We start from the raw sequence: 27496 nt of genomic DNA on the forward strand, positions 1-27496 counted from the left end.
TAGCCAACATTTGTGTTGTCAATTTTACAGAAATCTTCAATCGGTAGTGAGAAGGTTTTAAGATGAGTTCTACATCTTCCTGCTCTCACAACTGCTGGTGGTCCCGCATTACCAATATCCTCAGACGCCTCAATGATGTGTCCAAAGGTAACTAAACAGTAGACTAATTCCCAAACTCTTTGAAGCAAAAATTGGAATCTTCCTTTATCTCTCTCAGGCAGGAAGATGCTTCTTAACACGGTCATATACATTAGATAAAAGTAGGATGACAGTTGCACAACTGTAAAATGGACAATCCATCTGGTAAATGGTCATCTATGCAAGGCAGCTATATCTCGTAGAGTGAAAACAGAGCAGTATAAAATAAATATCTTTCCAATGTTGCACCTAACATATGTTGTAAAAGTAGATGAAAGACTTCACAAACTTCTGTTTACTTCACAAACTTCTGTTTCTAGTGTTCCCAGAACACCCCTCCCCCATGATCTATGTGCAATGGTCCGTTCTATGCAGTCAGCTGAAGAGAGATGCACAATGTGTTGTGGAACAGACCACTGCACACAGATAATGGGGGAGGGGTGCTTTGATTACACAAGAAGCCGCAAAGTCATTTCTTTTTTTTTTTCTGCTCTAGCAAGGGAACAGCTGAACATAGATAATGAAAATATATTACAAAAACCTTTTTTTTTTTCACACTATTTAGCAAAATTACCCATTGATGTTCAAATTGTGAACATACACTTTAACACAAGTATAAACGCTAAGGCGAGGAGTATGCAAAAAAAAAATGGTGTTATTTCCTATATATGCTGCATCTTCTGTGCTAAATCTACTCTGGAGACCGAGCACATCGCCTAGTTTCATGTGGCAACAGCAGACGCAAAGTGCTTAAACTGCAGAACTAAAATGTATTTTATATAAATTCTATATGCTACTATATGTTATTATGCATTTAATAAATATTCTTTTTTTTTTAGTAGGATAAATTTGGACAGATTATTATGCCTGCAATTATCATCCAGTTTACCGGTCATAGAGAATGCAGTTTTTGTATCACAATTATGGACTGTAGAAATGTAAAACTTAAAATCGTAATGATTTATTTCAGTTTTCCAAGGTTCCCATAAAAAAATGTTGACTGACCTTGATTTTTTTTTATAGGTTGTCCAGAAAAAAAAAAAAAAAAAGCGTATTAATGGGGTGGCAGAAGCCTCATTCATTTGCATTGAAAGAGGATTTGATGCAGAGTTGCGGATTTCTGTCCTGAATCAATTGCGAAATCCTTGTCAAATCTGGAACATGTGCGCTAGGCCTAAACGTTCTTTCTGTGAAACAGAAGTCATTTTATTATTATGAAAATAATCTCTTTTAAATGGCTACATTCATCGGAATTGGACACCTCAACACCTCAATGAAAATATTCAACCACAACTAAGATTTTCAAAGTATATGTGTGGTCAATGGATGTAAACTGATGTAAATCGGTTTATTAGATAAATGTTGATTTACATTTCTTCTGTTGCTTTCTAAAATTAAAAAAGGTACACGTTAAAGGGATTTTCAGGGGAAATTAAAATATTTTGAAAGGGCTCAGACTGCTTAAAAAATAAAAGTAAAACCCTCACTGATAATCTCTATTTAATTTTCCAGTCACGTTTTGACACACCCGCTCAACCAATTATTAAGACTGGAGTGATCGAGGGCGAGTATTAGCGCCTTTATTTAATTTTTTAAACTGTCTTGTTTGTCTTTAGAGCTTTCCCTTAAAAAGATCTTTAAGGCCTTTCACAAATCATTTAGATCAACATTTCTTATATTCCTAAACCAAGTACCTCCATAATCCAGGGGTGAAGCATGTAGGTTGCAGAGGAATGAGTCATACCCAAGTCCTGGTGCCTGAAGGGTGTTTTAAAATCTATGCCACATAAAAAGACGATGGTATTATAAATGACACATGATAGGTTGGCGGTCCCATTATAGATTGGGGCCCTGAAGTTTTAAATTACACCCTGCACTGTTGAAATAAATTGTAGCATCTCCAAGGCTATATCAATAAGCAGAGCTGTACCTATAAAAGGCATAGCATGGTGACAGTGCAAGTATGCCCCGAAAACTAAGTATGCACCATCTGTACCTACTGCATGATCTGTACTTATATATGGTGTAACCTACGTAGCAATAAACCAAAAGCAGAAAAATGTATTTCCGCAATTAAAAAAGGCACAAACAGCAAATATCCTCATTATATAGAATAATTCTATAAATCCACAACATGGTAAATTCTTTTAAAACAGGTGCAGACAATTTGCAAGTGAAACCTCTGCTCAGATAGGAGGCCTAGATGAAATTACACCAATAAATTCTATAAGGTATGAATTATTGTTATTTTTTACGTGCGATATGACATTAAAAAGCAAATTGCAACAGTATACCAAGTTCCATATTTTTGCAATTGTATTTCTCTAAAACACAACATCTAAATATTGAAAGCAAATGGAAGACAGACTTATGGGCTGCCTCATGTGCGACTCTACGTATATCGCCCATCCTTAATATAGCCTTTAATTCTTAACGAAATGGCAAAGCTAAAGCTGTTCTGAAATTACATGAAAATTCAATTAAAGTCATAAATTATTCTTATTACAGTTTAGTATTAGACTGGGGACAGCAGAAATATTACTAATTGAAAACATAACTCAAAACTACAGCAAATATCATACACTGGGAAGAAAGCCACCAAGGCTAAGCTTGTGTAATATGGGAGGGTCGTCACCGCTCCCCCTATAGTCCATGTAATATTAGCTGGAATTCATCACACGGGGTCACTGTCCCTAACCTCTTCAACGCCCTCGGTCCGGACATTTCTGGATATAGAGGAATATACAAACATATGTTCCATTTCATACCAATATTAAGGCTTTTTTTCATCATGTTTTGCAAATATGCTGAGAAAATCTCCTGCAATTCATGTGAAATGTATCAATTCACCCAATGGAGACCAAACGTGTGTCCTTCTCCTTTTGCCGTCCATGGGACAAGTATGCCTTTTTTTCTCCTATAAAGTACTAAAAATGTATACTGTATGTTTTTTTTTTTATAATTGGAGTCTATGTTCCACTGTATGTCTATACAGAGGGTTTGTTTCAGCCTTTAGTTGAAGGTATACATTGGGAGATTTCACCCCGTGCCCTATCTATAATGGAGCCTCTAAACGTGATGTGAACAGCCTAAAAAGAGTGTGTGCCACGTATCCGTGTGCCAATGCCTGCTGAGACATCCAAGCCTAAAACATATTAGCCCTGTGTCACTCAAGAAGAGAGAACCCATTACATTTTTTGCCTCAACCCAAGAACCCCTAAACCCAAGACCATACATTTGCACAGATTTCCTTACTATTATTTAGCACAGCAGTAAAGCACAAGAGTGACCACTGCTTCCAATCACTGTCTACGGGACTGATGGAGACAGCGCTCAATTATCTAAGTCAATCTTGTAGCTCGTGAACGGAGCAGTGGTCATGGGTGTGCACTACCACTCCAATACTTGCCGCGGTGGGATGACGTTTATGCTTTTTTGATCAAAACAGTGTTAAACAAGGCCCTTATGTTATTTACATCTACTACTCCATTCACACGTGTAGCGTGGAGGTTGCAGAGGGCAGGCTGCCATCTTCATACACTTGTCAACAGGATAGCCGATAAATTATCTAGTAGGAAAACCCCTTTTAGGTCTGCATTCATGGTCATTCTTACATTTTCCAAGCACAAATAACATAAGGCTAATTCATAGCTTGTAGCACAAAACATTACTAACTGCCTTGGCTGCAGAAAACAAAGAATGGATTGTATGTGGGTGCTTTTCACCGATAAGACACTGACACAACCCTGACCATATCCTTTGTTTAGACAGGGTTAACTGAAACACAGCTGTACAGTGTAGGTTGTTTTGCTCAGAGAGAAGAATTTCCATTGCTTGATCTGCAAGGTCTCATCTAAGCATGGGTTCAGCTTCCTTCCATCTCACAAATGAAATTTCCTGTGTTAAAATTCCTATATTTGAGTCAGCTTTACATGGAGAAAATCAGCACTGCTGCTTGTACATGAGCAGCAGGAGAAGATCAGGTAAATTTCAGTCTATCACTTAAACCTGGACTCTATTAACTCGTTAATATCAAGCATAAGTCTAAGTTAGGCCAGTCTAACATATTCAACATTCCAGTACAAATATGGACTGTGATGTCCGAATTGGCTGCGGGTCTCCTGACCAAAACGCAACCGACTCATATATGTCTAATCCTTACTTGGACTGTGAATGTTGGACAGGTTAAACTGGTCTAAAGAGGTTTTCTACCTCATGAATAAAAAAAAAAAGCATTCAGAAGGTTTAAATAAAATAAAAAATGCATACTTTTCTTACTGGTCGTCCCCCAACGGTCTCTGTGTCCTCTTCCAACCGGGATGGGCATAAAATCAACCTGTCACATGTCCAAACGGCCAGAACAGGATGTACAAAGTATGGCTCTATACATCCTGTTATATGGACATGGTGTCACGTGCCCAACAGTGGTGCACAGGGTTCGTGGACCCACTGTGCCACAGGGCCAGGTTTGGCTAGGAAGGGGCATAGCTAAGCGGCTACCTGGTGTTTACTAGAGCTCCTGAAGGTTTAGACAGATCGGGTGGACAAGGTTCAGGCACTGGCCACACATGGACGGGGGGATGAGGTACAGGCCACACACGGACTAGAGGACAAGGTTCAGACACACGGGTCTTGGATACTGGTTGAGGCACTAGTTGCACATGGACCAGAGGATGATGTTCAGCACTACCAGGATCAGGGCATAAATTTCAGGACACTGGCCACATCGGGACCAGGTGTTCAGATTCAGGACATTGGCTACACCAGGACTAGCGGTTTGGGTTCAGGACAGTGGCTACACAGGGACCTAACAACTCACTTGGTAGACACTCACACTACCTAATGATGAACTGTTGTTTCGTCATGTCCCTAAAGGGGAGGGAGTATTTTATACAAGATGCCTCCCATCTATTGGTTGAGGGCAGTTGTATACTGATACTAAATGCCTCCCAACTATTTTCTGGGGGCATTTTACTATGTGCACCCGCTGCCCCTTCAGGAGGTGCAGCACGCATACACACACACCAGGAAAAAAGTAGGGAATTCACCAGGGACCACGCCGTGGGGCCGGGGTAATAAGTATGCCGGTGTCCATGAATGGAGGGAGATGTGAGACCATGCAGGGGCGCCATCAATGGTGTTACCTATGGAACCAAGACCGCAGTAACATGCCTGTCCTCACCAGAGGAGAAACCACAAAGACCAGCAGAGAAGCTTTCGAAGAGGGGCAACAGGGTTGCGTAAGATAATTATGCTTTTATTTTTAAAATATTTTTAAAGCATACTTTAAGACAAAAAAACATATCTGAAGATGAAAAGCCTTTAAAAAACACATCTTTAAAAACACATTTTTTTACCTGCAATAATTGCAATTTTCCACAAATTTTTCCTTTTTTATGCAGTTATTTATCAGGCAGTTTTTTTATGCAGTAGAATCATTCAATACATAATTTGCTTCCCATAATGATTAACTTTGTACTTTAGCTTCAAAAACTGCAGCAAAAAAAGCGTGCAAATGCACCCTTCAACTCAAACCCTTTGGTTAAAAAAACAAACAGAAAATGGCTACAGTTTTGAAAGAATGCACGCGTTTATGAAAAACAAATACAGTTGCTTTTCAAAGATGATTTTTTTTTTGCCAGCTTCTTATTAGCAAATTCCAAATAAGGGAAAATGTCATAATGATAAAACTGGCAATTTAATCATGGTAAGATAGTTGATGCCAATTCTTGGGCCTCATAAACTGCACCAGTTCTATAATTTTTACAAAATGTATGTTGAATTATTAACTAGGAGGAGAAGTTGTTCCTAAAATCTACATCTGCAAAATAGGCAACATTTCCCTATATGTATACGGTAAAAGTCATTCCATGATGAATAATTCTATTCACTTTGCCCTGGTCCGGCGCCCGGCCTGATCCTCCACACCCAGCATCATAGGCCCAGCTTCCCGAATACCTCTGGAGTTTATTTGTCTCGTAAACATTCTTGCTTAAATACTAAGAACGGTGCAAAATAAATATTGGAAGTAAAACTTACCTTATTGATCTTCAATCTGGTTACAAAACCAACCAGGTCCCCTTGAGTCTCTGTACTTTCTGCTCTCTTACCACTAACTTGTAACCGCTGCAGCTAATCACTGAGACCAACACCACTACCAAAGCTAGTGATTGGCTGTAGCAGATGAAGCAGGAAGTACTGAGTCTGGCAGGAGACCCAAGTAGTGCTGATAAGGGAATGGTGAAGAATCAGTGATGATTCGTTTTTTGAACAACCCTTTGAATATACATTTGGATTAGTATTGGAGACAGGTTGATTTTATTAAAATTTTTGGACACATATAGGCAATCAGACCTTATCCAACTTACTTACAGAGTTTGGGAGGAATTCATCAAGACTGGCATTTTATATTCCATGGTTAATGAAATGTCAGAGGGAATAAGAAAGGCTAAATTTGTTAAGAGACTCACGACTCTTAGTGAGTTTGGTGCAACTTTTGAGCTGCCCGTGCATTAAAGTCAGGAAATGTAGTCGTGTCATGTCTAATCAAGACATTTCTTTTATATTGTACTCCACTTTATGATCTAAACTAGAGAATTTTCGGGCTGAACGTGACCACCTCCATCCCACCCAGTATTGCTCCCTTTTACGTCAATTTTCTTGAATTCTCTCTGTATCTACTGTATTTCCTGCTTCTCCTTGCTACTTGGCTAATGAGTAAGAAATCAAAACTATTAGTTTAAGAAAAAATTTTTATAACGGACACGATAAATGTGAAGTATGTTGGTTAGTTTTCTTCATGTTATAGGTATGACACTCTCCGCACAATGCCAGCTGTACTGAGAATGCTAATGGCAATCTCCAATCAAACATCTCCACAGGGTACAAAGCTCTCCTGGTTTCTAGAAAATAAAGGAATAGACTCCATTCTAAAAAGTCTCTCCTTAGAATTACAGGAATCTAACTGTATACTCCCTACACAAGAAAGAAGAAGCCTATGGCTTCAAAGTGAAGCTCAATCAGCACAATGAAAGTGGAGGTGGCCCAAAAAGGGTCATCTTAACATTTCCTTCCACCCTTCGTAATTGGACACAGCCAGAATATCTACTGGCAATGTCTGTTCACACAGCTGGATAGAAAACACACAAAGATGTAATCTAGCTATATTGCTAGGGCATTCTATTCTTGGAGTGCAAGGCAAAAATAGGGTCTAATGTCATTAAGGACTCATTCTTTCCCACCTAAATCACGGCACCATGCTAAGAAATTGTATAATCGTTAACCGGATGTTTTAGAAAAAAAAGTTCCAAGTGCATTGATGAATTTTAAAGGTTTTAGCACATTGTGCCTTCTTTTTTGATTGAGCCTTAACAAAACAATTACCCTTGTCGCTCCCTCTAGGTAAACATAAAGGACGACATTTATAAATAAAAAATGGGAGTGGTTTGGGATCTATCGTTCCTTTGACAAATTTGATCAAAAGCGGTTATATTTTTGGGAAAGGTAAACAGACGAACTAGTCTATGGAATTTCATCGGCATGGCTATCACGGGACAGTGAATAATTTTAGATGAAATGTCACAGTGGCCTATAGCCAGTGGATGTTACCTGGTATTACATAGGTACAGGACAAGGACAGCAGCAGCAACATAAGCCAGTGGTGGGGGAAAGAAGAAGAATTCTAACAGTCAGGAAAGAAAACCCTTTCAAGGGCTCGCTCATATGATAGAACAATACAGCCAAATGCTATCCGATAGCACTCGGCCCATTGTTATTCTATGGGGCAGCTCAGATCTGTGTGTGTGACCCTGGCCTAAAAATCACACTTCACATTTTTTAATAAGCACTAAAAAAATAAGTACTACTTAAATTATTTAACACCAATACATGCCACTTAGAAAACTGTATCAACTATGAATAGAAAAAGAAGCATACTGCATCATGTCAAATAGGTATGATGAGTGGGTGTTAAAGGGACACTGTCACCCCCTCCAGCCGTTATAAACTAAAAGAGCCACCTTGTGCAGCAGTAAAGCTGCATTCTACCAAGGTGGCTCTTTTAGTTTTTGTTGCTGTTATTCCCAAAATAAAGCGTTTTATAACTTCTCCAAAATACCTTTCTTTAGACCCGGAGGCAGGTCTGAACCCCCCTCTTTGAAGCGCCAAACTGCCGTCAGTCATATCTTCTGGGGCGCTGGTCGCCGCCCCCTCAGCGCTGTTTTCCTCGGAAATCCGGCGCCTGCGCTGTGCTCTTCTGCCTTGGGCAGGCACATTGAGCATTGGCTGTCTGACCTCACCTGCTGGGTTGCAGACTGCGCCTGTGCGGGCAGTCACAGTGCGGCCACCCAGCTACTGAATCCCAGCCCCGCAGTGTATTATGCATTATGCAGAGTGCGGGGCTGGGATTCCTGGGCATGCGCACTGCGCTTGTCAGACGCTCCCCCAGGTCCCCCGCCTTCCAGCCCCGCACTGTGCATAATGCATAACACACTGCGGGGTGGGGATTCAGTAGCTGGGTGGCCGCACTGCCCGCACAGGCGCAGTCTGCAACCCAGCAGGTGAGGTCCAATGCTCAATGCGCCTGCCCAAGGCAGAAGAGCACAGCGCAGGCGCCGGATTTCTGAGGAAAACAGCGCTGAGGGGGCGGCGACCAGCGCCCCAGAAGATATGACTGACGGCAGTTTGGCGCTTCAAAGAGGGGGGTTCAGACCTGCCTCCAGGTCTAAAGAAAGGTATTTGGGCAGAATTATAAATACCTTTATTTGGGGAATAACAGCAACAAAAACTAAAAGAGCCACCTTGTTAGACTGCAGCATTACTGCCGCACAAGGTGGCTCTTTTAGTTTATAACGGCTGGAGGGGGTGACAGTGTCCCTTTAAAAATCAAGACGGGGCTGAGCGGTGACAAAAAACTAGGCCTTACATTCAAAGAATCCCAACTATATATATATATATATATATACACACACACATACACACTATATACCTAAATATATATAATTTTTATGTAAAGAAAGGTATGGGCAGAAATCAAGGGCATAGTGCAGGTCACATAACTCTGACAATCATTACAAAACAGCTGCTGCAAAACCTCTCTTAGAAGTATCATGGTGAGCACACAATGTGTGGCTGGTGAATCTACACAAACTCCTCCCAGGCTGCAGTGCCCAATGGCGGCATGATTTTGTTTTTGCCGTTTTACCAACAACGTTGCATTATTTTTTTTTTCCTTTTCAAAAAAGAAAAAAATCCAAGCTTCTCTGACCCACTAAACTGTTTATAAACAAAACCCAGATCGCATTCGGACGACCTCCACGGATGTGAATGGGCAAGTTTGATCCATGATGGGTGAAAAACAGACATGTCTCCATCTGTTGATTTTTTTTGCTAACACAAGGACATCTGATAACTAAAATAGATACGTGTTCTATTGCAGAAAAAAACAGAACATGCTTGGCATTGACTCATTAATTTAAAAAAAGCACCATCATCTTTTTCAATGAGGGCGAACAGTGTCATCATGTGCACACGGCGTCTTTTTCAGGTGGACTCTGCCTGTAACCTGCCTGAAAAGCATTCAATAAATAAAAAATAATGAACATATGCACGACAGCGTCATCACGACTTGTGCATATGTTCCGCCCATTTTTAAAAGCGTCAAGCTTGAAAAGCCGTGAAGCGTCAAGTGACTTCACCAATTTTCAAGAGGCTGGGAAGCCTCCACTATCATATCAAACAATGCCGCAAAAATGACAAAAAATAGACCTCAAGGAAGAAGCTTAAAGAAAAACACAGCCTTTATTGTCCTGCTTCAAAATTGATGCAGGTACAGCGCCGTGTGCACATCCCCTAAGTACGTCTGTTGTTTTGCAGCAGGGACACACATTCATATTACATGATGCAGCTGCTGCAGAATCAATTTTTTATTTTTTTTAATGTAGGGTAATACTACATGTCAGTCAATCAGTAGATGGCACAGAAGGAGGAAAATCCTGGAATAGTGATCAGAGACAGACGGCTTCTGCAGGAAGAGATAAGCAATGTCTATGTATTGCCACACATCGCTGTATAATCATCAGGTTCTGACATCAGAATGATGAAACAGTTCTAGGAAAATGCTTTTATTCCCACTAAAGTCAATGGAAAATCTGTGATTAAAATAGCCTGATTTGATTTAAAAAAAAATCATCATGACCAAAAGACTGTATGGTTTTCAGCAGATTTCTTAAAACCCAATCAATGTAGCATTTACCTTGTAAAATTACTGCAGTGCCAAAAATGCATCAAAACCGCACCATGTGAAAATGGCCACACTCTGGATATGCCAGCGCAGGCTTGCATTATAGATATATATAATATATGATCTCTAGGTTAGTAGGTGTTCATACATCCAGTATGGTCTATTGAAATAATTTATTCCTCAACTGAAAGAAACGGACTTTCCATTAGTAACTTCCTGACTAGGTGCCAATGCCGAATGTTAAGTGAGAAAGTCCTTTAAGCCTCTACTGATACTACCTTTTTAACACCTTGTCAACAGGAAAGAGAGACACAAAGGGCTTCATGTATACTAGGTGTCTAGACAACCTCTTTTAAGGTCCAAAGAATGGAGGTTAAGCTTAAGGACCTTATCCAGTTTTAAAAACCCATTTTTATATACACTATAAGTGAACTCTGAGATGTAGGATCCTTATCTCTTGGCCAGAGTGGTTACAACTCTTCACATCTGACTGCTCTTGGATCCTGGTCAGACGTCTCTCACCCAGTCAAATAAGATCTCACACTTTGCACTGATGAAGAGCAGTACCCCGAAACACAGTGTCTGCAAATTGAGATTTTGGTTTCGGTTTTTATCCTAAGTCATGTGACAAGGCTCATTAGAGAGTCAAAATTGACTTCTAGGATTGCTACTTCCTATAGGTAGCACTAGAGTTCTAGTCCTCTTCCTCTCTGAAGAGACAATTTGCACAACTTTGAATGAAAGACCTGTGAATCCATTAACTTGGGTAAGCAGTTTGTAATACTTGGCTTCTCCTGAGATGGTGATGCAAGGGAATTACCGTATAATGAGGTTTCCTTGCGCACCTTTCTAACAGGAAATAATTTAATCAAAGTGGTGAACCTCTTAAATAGGGTGTTACCTCAGAAAGGTAAACTCTTTCCAAACCAGCTAACAGAAATCAGCCTGGTTTCTGAAAGTACGTAACCAAAACATGGTAGTTATTTAAACGAATGGTTGTCCATATCATGCATGAAGGGACTGGGTCCACCAAAGCTGGTCAAGCTCCTAGAGAATGTCACTCAGATCTGAGTCATGAAAGGACCATAGCCTGTAAAGAGTACCTATTATCTGGGGCTGCCCTTATTAGTTAATAACTGGTGAATTTTCTAAATATTATGTACAAAATCCCTCAGAAGGGTCACTAATATCCCTTGAAAAGGCCTGAATCTATAGCAAAAGTCAGGCCTGAAATTCCGGTTTATGAGATTGCAGCATGCAGGCCGGTATACCAAAACCTTCAGTGACCGCTTTCGCATTGAAAGATCGAGACCTCACTCTTTGCACTAACCGACCTTTTGGCAAAATCTTGCTCTGTCAATGTGAGGTTTGTGGGTTCCCACATTGCAAAGTAGAATTCTACAATCTTCCACAGCCACGATGGAAATTCAGTCCCAACTTTTGCTAGTAAGTTGGGCTCTTTTGGGTGACATTTGGGACCCTCAAGAGGATTTTCAATTACATGATACTTCAAAAAAATCACCAGTCTGGGTCTGCGAACTCTTAAAATAAAAATGGCAGACTAAGGTTGATGATAGGTACTCCTTAACATTTGGACAAGGGATACTTTCAATAACAACTCCTCCACTATACTTAGAGGAGCATAGTATATTATTATGAGTGAATGGATTTTAACATAAGACTTAGAAAATTTGAACAAATGTCTCAATTAAAATATATATTTACAGGATGCATCACAATGAAAAAATAATTAGCATTTTCTAAAAAAAATATATAATAGTATCCCTTATCGAAAGAACAGAGTAGTTTATTGTTCCTCTTCTATGGAGCATAACAGCTGTGTGGGAATAGAGGAAAATCCAAAAGTGAAATGTCTTCCAACACTTAAAATCGCAAGCCATTCATCTAGAGCTGTATGCAGGACACGGCCAAATTCAGATGTGAAATAAAACACTGACAAAAAAAAAGATATTTTTTCAAAGAACTGAAAAGGACCATATTCCTGGAACTGGAATCTCCCTTCTGGGAAAAGAGCTGGGAGATTTCACAGAATGAATGAAGGTATGGGAAAACTCATTTCTTTCGTAAGTCTGTGAAATTTCTAAATAAACAGGAATGCATCATTGATGTTACGGAGATCAACCTAGGAAATTGCTAAGATTCTGAGAAGAGTCACCATCCCATCCGAGAGAGTCAACACCACATTTCCATAGTCATATACTGTGAAAGGCTTTTTTTGCTATCTATTAATAACACGCTAAAACTGGAGAAAAAAGAGTCATACTAGGTATAGATAAAGTAGAACAAATTTCCAATTTATTAAAGATTCACATACCATAGACTACACATTGTATATAAATAAAAAGTGGTACTTGTGCAAAGATAACAAACTGGGGTAACCATGAACCTCCCTTGATAAAGCGGTCGATTAGTGACGCGAAACGCGCGTCGGGGGGCTTCTTTTTCCACAACCATCCCAGGACCCTCCAACCTTCGCTAGTGGTAAGTGGCTGCCAATTCTGTACTTTTTGTCTATCTTCCCATTGTGGTATTAGATAGGTTTTTCATCATGGCAGCACACTTATCCCCCTGTGCCTCAGCACCATGCACATGCACTTTATGTATTTATTGATAGGCGCTAAGGGACTAAGGTTGTGGGAGGTTCATGGTTACCCCAGTTTGTTATCTTTGCACAAGTACCACTTTTTATTTATATACAATGTGTAGTCTATGGTATGTGAATCTTTAATAAATTGGAAATTTGTTCTACTTTATCTATACCTAGTATGACTCTTTTTTCTCCAGTTTTAGTATGTTATTTTGAGTAGGTATATCCCCTTTTTCTCCTTGTTGTATGGGCTAACTATAGCCTTTGTTTCTGACTTAGATATGTCAGAGAGGTTTTTGTGGTTACTATTAATAACACGGTAGATAGACATTCTTCAAAGCCTCCATGTTATTGATTAATTATCCTTTCTGTACAGAGAAGGAGAACATGCCACATTGTACATAATGGAGGATCAATCTATAACATGTAGGCCCTAAATTTACTGAAATGAAAGGTTGTGTGGACGCTGATGCATTATTTAATGCAGTGAACTTTTACTTACATAGTTCCTTCCAATTTTATGGATCTATCTATTTCAACAGAGCTGATAAAATAAGCTAAAGTGCTCCATGCGACGAAAAATAAAATAATCCAATTGACAAGCTTTTCACTTGGTCACTTACCCTTCCTAAGGAAATCCAGTCTGCATATAAGGTTAAAAAATGCTTGAGATTTTTGTAAGTGGTTATCAAGAACTTCATTAGGATCCCCCAAAATTCTTAAAATAGGACCTGTCACTTGCTTAAAAAATTGAATTGAGTATCTTGTATAAATCCCTGAGCTCACTTGATTTTGCCACTTTTTTAATTTTGCGCTGTGTCATTCCATTGCAGAGATATTCACTTTTGTTTGATATGTGAAATCTCTGCTGGGCGTGCCTTGATAGTCTTCTTCCGGGTCATACCTCCCAAATACAGCCAATCACAGGGCAGCAGCTTCTCAGACTGCTAGATCAACTGCTGAGCTGTGATTGGCAGTGTCTGGGAGGGGTGAAAGTATGCACTCCTAAAGAAGACAATGAAGAAATGCCCAATTGGACTGCAAAGCAGAAATTTCACATATTGTGCTCCAGGAGAAATAATTGTGAATATCTTTCCAGTGGAGTGACACAATGAAAAATGGAAAAGACCAGCAGAAAAAAAAGGGAGCTTTACAAGGTATTTGACTCAATTTTTTCAGCACGTGACAGTTCCTCTTAAAGCCTGTTGTCCATAGACAGATTGCATTTCTACCTGTCTTAAGAGCCTCACACACATTAGACTAACATCAGCCGAACCCGCTGATTGTCCAATCTGTATGGGGGGCCCCCCAGTCTCTAAAAATAAGGATCTGGCATGTTTGATTTCGACCTGCCGATCCTTTTGTTCTTGGCGCGATAAGCCACTGCCAGAAGAGTCTTGCAGCTACTCTTAACTAGAGAACAGAGGAGGACTTGATGGAACTGAGAGTTCCTGTGTATGGTGGAGTCAGGAGAGAGATGTCAATATGTCGTTGGCCCGAAGGCTATCTACTGTGTAGATCCCAAACCATGACCAGTATAACAGATGTTTGGTGGTCGCTTATCAGGTGGTCATCAACTTTATGATATGGAGTCAGGAGATAATCTATTTGCACATCAGTTATTTTGAGTCTATAGCCAGGACCAATCCGGGCAAAAAGGAAAAACTGCACCCTTTTCAATGTATCCGAAATAAATTCTTTTAATACAAATGATCCTCATTAAAACATCTGAATTTGTTCTGAGCCTATTACAAGAGAAGTCCTTGCTTATGCATTTAGCAAGCGCACTTGCAAAATATTCGTGTGTGTGAGTACTTGTGTTGGCCAAAACAACGGTAATTTTTGTAATCCAATTTAGAAAAACTTGTCAACATTTGCCATTTGTGTGTTCCTCAAATAATAAACAAATATAATGAAAAAGTAAAAGGCATACGGAGCTTCTCCTGGTTCAAAGGGCCTTCCACTTCCAACAGTGTCTGACCACTGAGTGGCCTCTTGATTTTCCCGAGAAATCCTTAGTATTACTGATACATGGAAAATTTCCAACAGATCATAGGAAAATATAAGAAGACAAATGGCTACCCATAATGTGACGCCATGCAATGGCACGTTACGTTACATGCAGTTAAAAGGTTTCCGTCTTCCTCTACACAGTCCCTTGGATACAGCTCAACCATGAGTATGAGGCCTTAACCTCCTACACTACCTCCGCATGCCTTTGGTATTATATGGCATCCGTGGTGAAAAAATGTAACTTGCTCCAAAGCATACTGTAATACCCAGGTGTCCAAAATAATGCTTTTAGGTGAGGATTCAATGGCTTACAGAGGCGTCATATGATGGCCCATTTAGTGCCCAAAGGCCAAAAGTAACTCATGGAACCACTTTATCCACATTAATTTCTTGCGTACACACAAGGTCTCTAAAGGAATCTAATAAGTACAAGTACAAATCTCAAAATTACGGTAATTAAAAAAAAGTATGTTGATAATTTTCTAATGGAACACTGCGGTATCAGAAATGGAGGGCTATACGGCAAGAAAAGGCAACCTGTGATTGACCCTACTACCCAGAATGCTTCACGCTGTAGATCAACAAAAGACAGCAGCTTCAAGAAGAAAAATAGAAGTTCACTAACTGGTAAAATAAAACACATTACATACAAATCCTAATCTGATTTCATTATGGAGTATTTTGAAAATGGCAAAAAAATACAATCATACAGCCGTTTAACACAAGAACTAAATCATGTTCTTGATGGCATTCCTAGGTTAGCCCTAGCTTGTGTTCAATGCTATTTGGTAGCCATACGAGGCAGTATTTATAGGCCTTGGCGCGGATGAGTTTCCTAAATGTTCTCTATGATGCACCATGCAACACATCTTAATCTATTGGATGACGAAAAGCTATAAAATGGACCCACATAAGTGAAAGCTTCTTCTAGTTTGATGAAATTAACTAATATTCACAAGCATGTGGCATGTCCTGTTGAATCAAAATGGTGATGTTACTGGTATCAAGCCAAGTACTGGGCAACGGACATGGTCACTCAAGAACATGGCCTCAAGCTATCCCCGCGGAAAGCCTAAATGAGCAGTTTGGCAGTAATGTCCATAAAAGCCCTACAAATTATAATTTACACATTATATAAAAAATTCTGTGAAAATATGGAATAAATCGAGAAGGTACTTACTCTGATCTCATTTCGGCGTATCTCCACATCACACACTGAATGTCCTTGGTGGGCACCACTATAGTAGCAGCAGAACTGGCACACTGCTACCTGCTCGGCTTCACAGTGGTACAGTCGGTAAGCATTATGTTGGGGACAACTCCAGGCCCTAACGTCTTCTGCTTCTACTAGGAGGTGCCCTCGGGCGGTCGAAGGCTGCTGTAGGTGAGTCTGCACATGGGACTGGCAGCATGGCGCTTCACATCTCAAGCAGATCTTCTGGGCAGGTAGTGGTGGCCCCCTTCGACAGAATACACAGTGGAGGATAGACGGTGGCTTGTCCACATTAAGACAATTAAATTTTTCCACAATATTGGTGAGTTTAAGGTTCTTTTCAAGGTTAGGCTTTTGGTTATAGGCCTGGTTGCACTCGGGGCACCTCACCAGGCCTGTCTCTTTTGCCCAGGCCTCACTTATGCAACCTCTGCAAAAATTGTGCTTACATGGAAGCTGAACGGGTTCAATAAAAACATGCAGACATATAGGACATATAAGCTCTTCTTCAAAACAGTTTTTCCAATTCTCCGCCATCTCCAGCTTGGCAGCGGAACGTGTATAACGGATTAAGAGATTGAGCGGAGCAGCAGCCAATCAAATTGTCGTCACGGTTCCTTCAAAAATAAGCTGGAAAAACAATACAGAAATTTCCTTTAAATACAATTTATGGAAAAAAAAAAGAAGAAAAAAAAAAAACACCCACAGATTAAAATCTATTTATGTGCTAGTAACGCATATTCCGTAAGATGAGAATGGTTCAAAATATACACATTATCCTATAGAGGAAAAAAACAAAAAAAGACTTGATTTGATACAGGCCTTTCACTGACCATAGATTGAGAATCTAGGAAATTAACCAAGCAACCAAATTCTTGAGGTTGTTTCCATAGAGAAGTGATCCTGGATGGGGCTCTGAAAGAGACAGTTCAGTCTCACAGCTCAAATTCCAGCTTAGAGCGAGAAAAAAAACCCTCCCACCTCTCTTCCTTGTTTCGCAAATAGGGGAAGAAAATAAAAGGCTTAGTAAAATTGCTTTTTTTACGTGCATAAAAAAAAATAATAATAATGTGAAACCCTGACACTAAGCCAAGTCTATCTACGGACCTGATATTTCATAGAAAAAAAAAAATAACACAAAAAAAAAAGGAAAAATAAAAACGGAGACAAATAAAAGAATTGGATTGTGATCAGTGGATTAGGCTTTGCATGCCTTGATCAAACTGAAAAGGAATTTCTCAAGAGCTAATCACAGCCCTCCCCCTTCAGTCTCCCTCCTCCTGACATGAAAGCTATTTCTGATTTTACATTCAATCTGCAAGGGCAGTGACAGTGGGGCCAATGAGGGAGACAGTCACAGAAAATTAACGCGTTTTGTTCTTAAAGAATGTCGCCCTTACCATGAATATTCAAGCGCTCGTTTCGAAACTTGTAGAGAACCCACCAGAAGAAGAAGAAAAAACACACAAGAAAAAGGGGAAACGCTATGTATTTAAATACCTATATCCAGACGCCCCCCTTATTGATTAATTCTGCTCGATGAAGGAAACTTCAATCCAATCCCCCCCCCTCCAGCTGCTTTATCTGTTTTTGTATTTTCACTAGATCAAAAAAAAACTGTTCCCTTCAGCCATCTTGGTTCTTAATCCCTTTAATAAAATAGATCTATTTCCCTCTCCCAATAATGTAAAAAGTATCTCTTTTTTTTTTTCTCTTGAATGTACGACCTTTCTACCTTCCCCCTTTCCGCCTCCTCCTCCTCTTCCTTTTCTCTTTTAATTAAAAAAAAAAAGCCTTTTCAATTGCAAATCGAGTGAACGGAGGCGGTCGAGATGTCAGAGGCGTATAAAAAAAAAAAGCAGGCGAGATCATAAATAAAAATAGATTTCGTATAAAATATTTACGTTCGGTTGAGCGTGCCCACGTTAAAAAAAAAAAAAAAAGCACAACGCCCTTCCTGATTCCTGTAGAGGATCGATATTGTATCGTTAGAATTTGTTAGAATTTGGCTAGATTCTTTCTTTTTTTTTTTTCAGCCGGAAGAAGATGATTCCGGGAAATCGGAATTTTAGAAAATAAAATTAGCAAAAAATAAAAAATTCTAATTGTCAAGTCTTTAGGGTCCTTGTAATGTCAGGACAGAGAGCAAAGCAGATCAGCGTCTGAATGATTCCTGCAGCCAAGCAATCATTAGTCCCAGTTATTGTGAGCCCCTTGTTGGATTTTCAAAGGGAATCCACATCTGCTTCCTTGGATTCTTGCAATTTATATGCCCCCCCTGAAGTCCGATAACACAGAGCCCCCCAAAGCTGTATATGAATGCACCTCTTCTGGGTCCAGGGGAAGATCGCAGCTTCCAATCGGCAACAATTCCGCACACCCCTCTGAGATAGCAGGGAATTCTCGCTGAAGCCCCCCAGGCCAGGGGCAGATAAGATCCAGAGGAGGGGATCGAACCCGTGTCACCGCCTCAGCCTGTCTGTAGCGAGCGCAGCGCAGCAGTCTGCTTCCCCCGCAGCTCCGCCCACCGCTCCGCCCACCGCTCCGCCCACCGCTCCGCCCACCGCTGCTCGGCCTGCGTCACGGCTTTCTTTCTCTCCTCCGCACAGACTGGACGGCTCTCGAGCGCCCTCTATCTTTACTTTCAGTTCTGCCAAAGCAGGTTTTTTTTTTTTTTTACTTTTTTTTTTCTTTTTAAAGGAACAGCCACGTTTATTTCGTCTACAGCAATTTCCTGCAGCAAACATCTCGACAAACAAAACAGAACTTTAATCCGGAAAGAAACCTCCCCAAAAATAGATGATGCCTAATTATTAGGCAGGATGGACAGTTTTCCTGCATTTATTGCAAAAAAAGAAAAAAGGAATATTTATAAAGGGAGAAATTAAGTACGGTGATGCAATACGCAGGCAGCCTAGGGCCGCTTTAAAGCTACTTTCACACATCAGGTTTTTTGCATCAGGCGAATGTTGGAAAAAACGGATCCGGCGCAGATTGTGAAAAACTGATGCGACGGATCCGTTTTTTCTATGGATCCGGCTAGCATATCCAGAAAATTGGATTAAAAAAAATTTGGAGCATGCTCAGTTTAAAAAAAGGGAATCCGGCGTCGGAATCCGTCATTTTCCGGTTCTGCCACCTTCCAGCTCACATAGGATTCCATTCAAGCAAACAGCTTTTTCGCCAGAGACAAAAAACGTTGCTATGGACGTTTTTTCCAGAAACCGGAAACAGCAGATTTGCCAGATCCATCGAAAACTGGACAAAACGCAAAGCACTAATACAAGTCTATGGGGAAAAAATGGATCCGGCGGCAACATTCGCCGGATCCGGTTTTTTGAAAATTAGCCGGATTGAGCCTGACGGCGAAAACCTAATGTGTGAAAGTAGCCTAAGCTGCCTTCTTAGAGGGATTGTCCACCTTTGCGGATAATGCTTTTTTTTTTTTTTTAGTTGATAGCTCTCAGGCGCCCGGGTCACACCAGCGTATATTCTCTCATCCGAGAAAATGACACTAACCGTAAACTGCTCAGAGTCCGATGATCACAGTGTTCTCTAATTTTCATCTTCTCCAGGCTCGTAAAAATTCGACTGCACAGTGTAAATAAGAGATGTGATGACAATAACATGATCCAGCATCAAGGGGACGCCAGAAAACATATTGTGATCGCACCGTCCCAATCATTATTGGTCAGCGCACGAGCACAGAATGACTTGTATGTAGTCAATTGGGCAGAAAATGGCAGATTAAAATGCATCAAAATGGTGTACTTAGGCTGACCAGTGAACAAGCGTTTGTAAGAACTCTCGATCCCAATTGTCCCCCTGTGTATACATGCCAGATATAACCAGATAAGAGAGCAAAATGCTCGTTCGTCTGGTGATTGGGTCATTTATGCTGGCGGTAAAATCATTGTCATTGGCAGTGTAGCGCCCCCACTGCCACAGGGCCGAGGGGTACCCGGTGCCGGGCCTCTGAGTCTCTGCTCTGGGGTTGTCACGGTGGCTAGGCCCGGTCCGTGACCCTGTCGTGGGGCGCACAGTGTAATAGGTATAACGGATGATGGTGATGAGGCTGTAGTGGTGCAGTGCAGTAAATAACGAGGACACCAGGTTGCAGTCTCTTTACCTCTTTACTGAAGATCTCTGGGTCCTCAGTCCAGAATATGGTTCACCAGGCTGCGCAAGTCCGGCCGGTCCAATGGCACCTCCAGAGTTCCCTTCACAGGTGGAAATCGGTGCCTTTCTTCTAGCGCTATGTGTTGCGGTCCTTCCCTGCTGTGCTTACGGGATAGTCCTCACAACTGTTGTGTCTGTTTCTTAAGTTCCCTCACAACTCAATTAGATGATGTTCTGCTAATTCTCCGTCCCTCCCTGGTGTTCTGGTTGGGACGGCACCCGTTTGACGGGTAGGCTCGGAGCTCTTCCGGGACCCTAGAGTCGCCCCTCTCCACAACTTGCCCCCCAAGACTGCATAGGTGATTTAGGTTAGACAGCCCGCCTCAGACTGACTGTCCTGCCGCTGTTTAGAGTATTGCTTGAAGCTGAATGTTATTATACTCCCTCGGCGTTCCGGCCACCGGTAGTGCGCCTCAGTAGGATGTTGCCTCGGTCTTACAGCACGACCCCTACTGGTATTTCTCCTTTTGCGTGATCTCGTTTCTCACTCAGCACAATCTATCTCTCTTCTAGTCCTTCCTTGGGCACCGCCGCTACCCGGAGCAGGCACGGTCCCGTTACGTTCGTTCAAGTTGCCAAGCCTCTGTCAGGATCCCACCCCTGACAGAGACCCTACTGTATCTTCCCCCACAACACCCTCTGCCACAAGGTGTTGCCTGGTTCCAACCCAGTCAGCTTTCTCATCTAACTTCCTGCCTGACCCCCAGTTTACCCACTATGGTGGGGAGTGGCCTAATGAATAGAACCCTTAGCTCCCCCCGGAGGCCCGACTGTGAAATGTATTGGTGTCTGTGATACCTGATCAGATGAACTCCTTCAGTGCCATCAGACGCACCATAGCTCCCCCTTAGTGGCGGAGCCACAGTACTGCAACGACCAGGACTCTGGGGCGCTGCACTCCCCCCTGGTTAAACACAGTACTCCGGGACTGGGAAGAAAACAACAATACAAGTTAGCAAAAAGACATACAGTTTTGTTGAGTGTAATAACAATAAGCATATTTAACAGGCTTCCCTTTATGGGAGGTAAGGACACTTGAACATTACAAACGTGGCTAAATATCATAGCAACATGCTACAAATAACTTTTCTTACCCAACCGGGTATTCTACTAAGTGCAAAATCTGTTGAACATTAATTTAACATTGCCTGTAAGGACATACACTCTAAATCCACTAAAGACCTTCCTATAATCACATTATAAGGTAATTTAACTTTTTCATTCTCCTTCTTTAAATCTGCAGGACCGCCTGTCCTAACGGCGCCAGACCTACTGCCTCTCCTTTCTTACAGGACCGCTCCTTTCAGCCCGAGCCTTCTGTCTTTTCAACTACTATACACAGTATAGAACATAACACACTTTCAATTTTAAGAGCACTGAGCCACCTCTGTATGGCTCCTATGAGGACTCAGGGTTTACCTTCTATCCTAATTATCTATCAACGTAATTAACCATTTTCTTTACACAACATCAAACCTTCTCATTATTTTTCTCACTACCATGCATGCTGGACACCACGTCTACCCCTACGGGCCCACTGCATCCTTCTTCTCGCTTTCACTTTCCTTCCGGAACATCATCAGCATTTCTTCACAATTAACTAGTTAAATCCATATAACTTTCTCATGTAAACATTATCATCACTTTCTGTCATCAAAACATTATTGCTACCTGTCTTAAAGCAATATCACCATTTACGTGCGACAAGTGAACATCCCCTTTAAGAGAGGACTAAGTCTTTATGAGGTAGCACGCCTTCTCAGGCTACCAGTCCGTACTCCACAAAGGTTCCAGTGTGGTATCTTCACAAAGAGTCCTTCTTTAAGTAAAACCAGTAGGGAGCACCTTTAATAAGGTGCAAACTATATACAAGAAGTTCGGATCATGCACTGTTCATGATTTCAGCAGTTCTGGAAACTTTGTGCAAAAACTTGGAAGAATCAAACAAAAACAAAACAATAGGGATCCCGGGTCAACAGAAGGATCCCCTTAAGAGTTAACCCTGGACGGGTTTTAGCAGCATCAGAAATCAACAAACCAACAGTTAAGAACTATGTACATTCTAAGCAGAGTCTTAAAATCTTACTCGTTCTTCGGGGAAGGTGGTTTCCTCCCGGGCCTCACCAGACCAACGGGTGGTCCTGCCGGTTCAAGGATCGGGTCCCGCCCCAACAATGACAGGATCCCTCGCCGGGATGTTCTTCTCACCGAAGCTCCGGCACGCCCCCAAGGTACATGGTGGGTCCGGGTTCCCCTCTGTTCTTCAGGGCCAGGTTCTGCGGCTTCTTCAGTAGGAGATTTATCCTCTGCTGTTCTGGCAGCGGCTTGGAGTGCGACGCACCGCTGGACGCCCCGCGCCATCCAGCCAGCCTCTCCCGTAGCCCTCCTCCATCTGGTATAAGTTACCGCATCACCTGGCTCCAGGTCGCGAGGGAATCTTCCTTCGCAGGGCTCCACCTCCTCCCGGTCCACGTGGACTTGTAGCGGCTCCCCAATCTCTTGTATAACCCCGCGTCCATATCAGGGGTTGAAGGAGACCACTACACCCCAGTGGGACAAGGGGACCTCCGCAACAGTGGTTAGATCAACCTGGGTTGCCGGTTGTGGTCGGGCTCGCCATGCAGCCATCAAGCGCCGTAGGTGTTCGGCCTCGGGCATGAGCTTCAGGCCCTGTGCCTGCAGCGCACTTTCAGCTGCAACCGGGTTGGGAGGAGCAGGGGACACTGGAGACAAGCAGACCTCCGTGGGCTGGCCCAGCCGGGCGATCACGCAGGCATCGGCCTCCAAGCGGGCAGCGATCCGCCGGGCCTCGGCCGCGGCCATACTCTCTTCCGACGGCGGCCGGGGAGGTCGGCCCATCGTTGGCTCTGCAAGGGTCAGCTCCCGCAGCGACGGCGTACCCTGGGCCACATCGGGCTGTCCAGCCTCTCTCCGAGTCCGATCATTCCCATGCGGTGCTTCCGGCGTCGCCATCTTTATCTCCTCTCCAGTGTCTTCTTCCCGCGGTCTCTTTCGTGGGCGGCCCCGTCTCCATGGTCTCCACCCTCCAAACAGGATCAGGAGGCGGACCTCGGCTGTTGACGGACACGTCCTCAGTACACAGAAATATTTAGACTAGGCGGCCATTGCTGTTCGCGCTCTCCAGCTTGCCCATGCCTACTCCACGCCTCTCTTCTCCTGCGCTATAATGGCGGCGGATTTTGGCGGTAAATGGCGCAGCACAGTCTTTGTAATAAAGTACAGTCCAAGCACAACAAATCACAGTTCCAAGGCACACATGACCTGATTCTTCAGGCTTAAGTAGATCCTGTTCGTGACGCCAAGTTGTAGCGCCCCCACTGCCACAGGGCCGAGGGGTACCCGGTGCCGGGCCTCTGAGTCTCTGCTCTGGGGTTGTCACGGTGGCTAGGCCCGGTCCGTGACCCTGTCGTGGGGCGCACAGTGTAATAGGTATAACGGATGATGGTGATGAGGCTGTAGTGGTGCAGTGCAGTAAATAACGAGGACACCAGGTTGCAGTCTCTTTACTTCTTTACTGAAGATCTCTGGGTCCTCAGTCCAGAATATGGTTCACCAGGCTGCGCAAGTCCGGCCGGTCCAATGGCACCTCCAGAGTTCCCTTCACAGGTGGAAATCGGTGCCTTCCTTCTAGCGCTATGTGTTGCGGTCCTTCCCTGCTGTGCTTACGGAAAGTCCCCACAACTGTTGTGTCTGTTTCTTAAGTTCCCTCACAACTCAATTAGATGATGTTCTGCTAATTCTCCGTCCCTCCCTGGTGTTCTGATTGGGACGGCACCCGTTTGACGGGTAGGCTCGGAGCTCTTCCGGGACCCTAGAGTCGCCCCTCTCCACAAGTTGCCCCCCAAGACTGCATAGGTGATTTAGGTTAGACAGCCAGCCTCAGACTGACTGTCCTGCCGCTGTTTAGAGTATTGCTTGAAGCTGAATGTTATTATACTCCCTCGGCGTTCCGGCCACCGGTAGTGCGCCTCAGTAGGATGTTGCCTCGGTCTTACAGCACGACCCCTACTGGTATTTCTCCTTTTGCGTGATCTCGTTTCTCACTCAGCACAATCTATCTCTCTTCTAGTCCTTCCTTGGGCACCGCCGCTACCCGGAGCAGGCACGGTCCCGTTACGTTCGTTCAAGTTGCCAAGCCTCTGTCAGGATCCCACCCCTGACAGAGACCCTACTGTATCTTCCCCCACAACACCCTCTGCCACAAGGTGTTGCCTGGTTCCAACCCAGTCAGCTTTCTCATCTAACTTCCTGCCTGACCCCCAGTTTACCCACTATGGTGGGGAGTGGCCTAATGAATAGAACCCTTAGCTCCCCCCGGAGGCCCGACTGTGAAATGTATTGGTGTCTGTGATACCTGATCAGATGAACTCCTTCAGTGCCATCAGACACACCATAGCTCCCCCTTAGTGGCGGAGCCACAGTACTGCAACGACCAGGACTCTGGGGCGCTGCAGCAGCATATTGCCCCATGTACCCAAGGGATATGCTGCCAATGAGGAGAGAATTGTGATCATTCTAATCCCATCAATATTTGTTGGTTCAAGTAAACAAGACAGTAAGTGACTGCCAATGGACGTGTTATATAGTCGTTGGACTTGGTAAGTTCTTGGTCTTATGCTTGGTAAGGTCCTTTGCATCCTTATATCAGCAAATGCATTATTGCATATTTCAAAGTGAGAAAAACTGTATCAACGCAATAGTTTAGCATTAGTGATGAGCGATCGTGCTCAGAAAAGGTGTTATTCGAACATGCTCGTGTGCTAATAGAGTATTTTCGACGTGCTCGAATGTTTTCAGTCACGCAGCTGTATGTCTGTTCGACAACCGCAACACATGCAGGGATTTCCTGTTTGTTAGGCAACTCATGCATGGGTTTCGGCTTTCGAGCAGCCTCGAGACATGCAGCCACGGGACTCAAACATAGTATTCAAGCACGCCGAAGATACTCTATTAGCACCAGAGCATGCTCAGATAACACCTTATTCGAGAACGTTCGCTTATCACTATTTGGTATATGCCTAAGGCCGGGATCACACATACGCGAGATACGGCCTAGTCTCGCAGGTGAAAACCCAGCTCTGGTGCCGGCACTCCGGAGCGGAGCGTGCGGCTCCATGTATTACTGTACAGCTGCCCGCTCTGCTCCGGAGTGCCGGCGCCAGAGGAGGGATTTCACCTGCGAGACTCGGCCGTGTCTCGTGTATGTGTTATCCCGGCCTTATAGCCACTCTTTTGGCTTATGCTATGAGGCCCTATGGATACATTTGTATATGCAGAATGGAGTTGAAAAACAGTATATAAGCAAATTCCAAGCTGCTGGACATCCGGCGATGTGCTCGCATGGGTCGCAAAACTGTAAATTTTCTATGAATGGAAAATCTGTAAGGATTACCATAGCAGGCAAGTGAAGGAGAGTTAAACTCAGATAATTTCCGGCCGTGCATGTCTGACATGAATAAGTACTCCTTTCTGGTGGATTTTTCCCATTTATTTTCCAGGTAAGAAGAGATTTGCTATCAAGCCCTAGTGCTTGATTGAGCGGCATTTTCAATTTGAATCCACATCAAAATCAGAAACCTACTGGCAGCAATGACTTGTCATTTCAACATATTCCATTGGTGACAATGGGACCAGGAGAGCTTTCACATTGAGAAGAAGATTAGTAACAGGTTTTTTCTTTTTAGTTTTTTTTTTAATATTTTCGCCAATTCACAAAGGCAAATTTGCAAGAAAATGTACCCAAAAAGCCATAAGATTATTATTATTATTATTATTATTTATTGTTATAGCGCCATTTATTCCATGGCGCTTTACATGTGAGGAGGGGTATGCATAATAAAAACAAGTACAATATTCTTAAACAATACAAGTCATAACTGGTACAGGAGGAGAGAGGACCCTGCCCGCGAAGGCTCACAATCTACAAGGGATGGGTGAGAATACAGTAGGTGAGGATAGAGCTGGTCATGCAGCGGTTTGGTTGATCGGTGGTTACTGCAGGTTGTAGGCTTGTCGGAAGAGGTGGGTCTTCAGGCTCTTTTTGAAGGTTTCGATGGTAGGCAAGAGTCTGATGTGTTGTGGTAGAGGGTTCCAGAGTAGGGGTGATACGCGAGATAAATCTTGTATACGATTGTGGGAAGAGGAGATAAGAGGGGAGTAGAGAAGGAGATCTTGTGAGGATCGGAGGTTGCATGTAGGTAAGTACCGGGAGACGAGGTCACAGATGTATGGAGGAGACAGGTTGTGGATGGCTTTGTATGTCATGGTTAGGGTTTGTACTGGAGTCTCTGGGCAATGGGGAGCCAGTGAAGGGATTGACAGAGGGGAGAGGCCGGGGAATAGCGGGGGGACAGGTGGATTAGTCGGGCAGCAGAGTTTAGAATAGATTGGAGGGGTGCGAGAGTGTTAGAGGGGAGGCCACAGAGCAGGAGGTTGCAGTAGTCAAGGCGAGAGATGATGAGGGCATGGACTAGGGTTTTTTCATATTCTTGGTTGAGGAATGTACGGATTCGTGAAATATTTTTGAGTTGAAGTCGGCAGGAAGTGGAAAGGGCTTGGATATGTGGTTTGAAGGAGAGATCAGCGTCAAGGATTACCCCGAGGCAGCAAGCTTGTGGGCCTGGGGAGAGTGGGCAGCCATGCACTGTAATGGATAGGTTCGTTGGGGGGGTGAGATGGGGGAAAGATGATGAATTCTGTTTTGTCCATGTTAAGTTTCAGAAATCTAGCGGAGAAGAAGGATGAAATAGTGGACAAACATTGAGGGATTCTGGTTAGTAGGGAGGTGATATCTGGTCCAAAGATGTAGATCTGTGTGTCGTCAGCATAGAGGTGATACTGAAAGCCATGAGATTCTATGAGCTGTCCCAGGCCAAAGGTGTAAATGGAGAAGAGCAGGAGCCCAAGGACTGAACCTTGTGGGACTCCGACAGATAGGGGGCGAGGTGAGGAGGTGGTGTGTGAGTGGGAGACACTGAATGTCCGGTCTGTTAGGTATGATGAGATCCAGGATAGGGCCAAGTCTGTGATGCCAAGGGATGAGAGGGTCTGTAATAATAGGGAATGGTCCACTGTGTCAAAGGCA

General features: G+C 43.0%; 1 protein-coding gene across 3 annotated transcripts in view; it reads right to left on the bottom strand.

Moving 5' to 3' along the window:
• The window catches only part of TRIM8 (tripartite motif containing 8), a 74541-nt gene extending 55810 nt beyond the window's left edge, over positions 1 to 18731 (bottom strand). Inside the window, exons 1-2 of one of the 3 annotated variants that reach the window (XM_077258661.1) lie at positions 18538 to 18731; positions 16180 to 16842 (exon numbers count right to left, since the gene is read on the bottom strand). In XM_077258661.1, coding sequence (XP_077114776.1) covers positions 16180 to 16749 — 570 coding nt within the window. In that variant the 5' untranslated portion in view covers positions 16750 to 16842; positions 18538 to 18731. Of the gene's footprint in view, positions 1 to 16179; positions 16843 to 17045; positions 17561 to 17612 lie in introns of those variants that run through there. The other 2 variants (XM_077258662.1, XM_077258663.1) reach the window with 2 other exon arrangements.
• Between the last annotated feature and the right edge of the window lie 8765 nt (positions 18732 to 27496).

Source organism: Ranitomeya variabilis, chromosome 4, assembly GCF_051348905.1.
Source record: "Ranitomeya variabilis isolate aRanVar5 chromosome 4, aRanVar5.hap1, whole genome shotgun sequence".
In the NCBI taxonomy this organism is placed as follows: Eukaryota; Metazoa; Chordata; class Amphibia; order Anura; family Dendrobatidae; genus Ranitomeya; species Ranitomeya variabilis.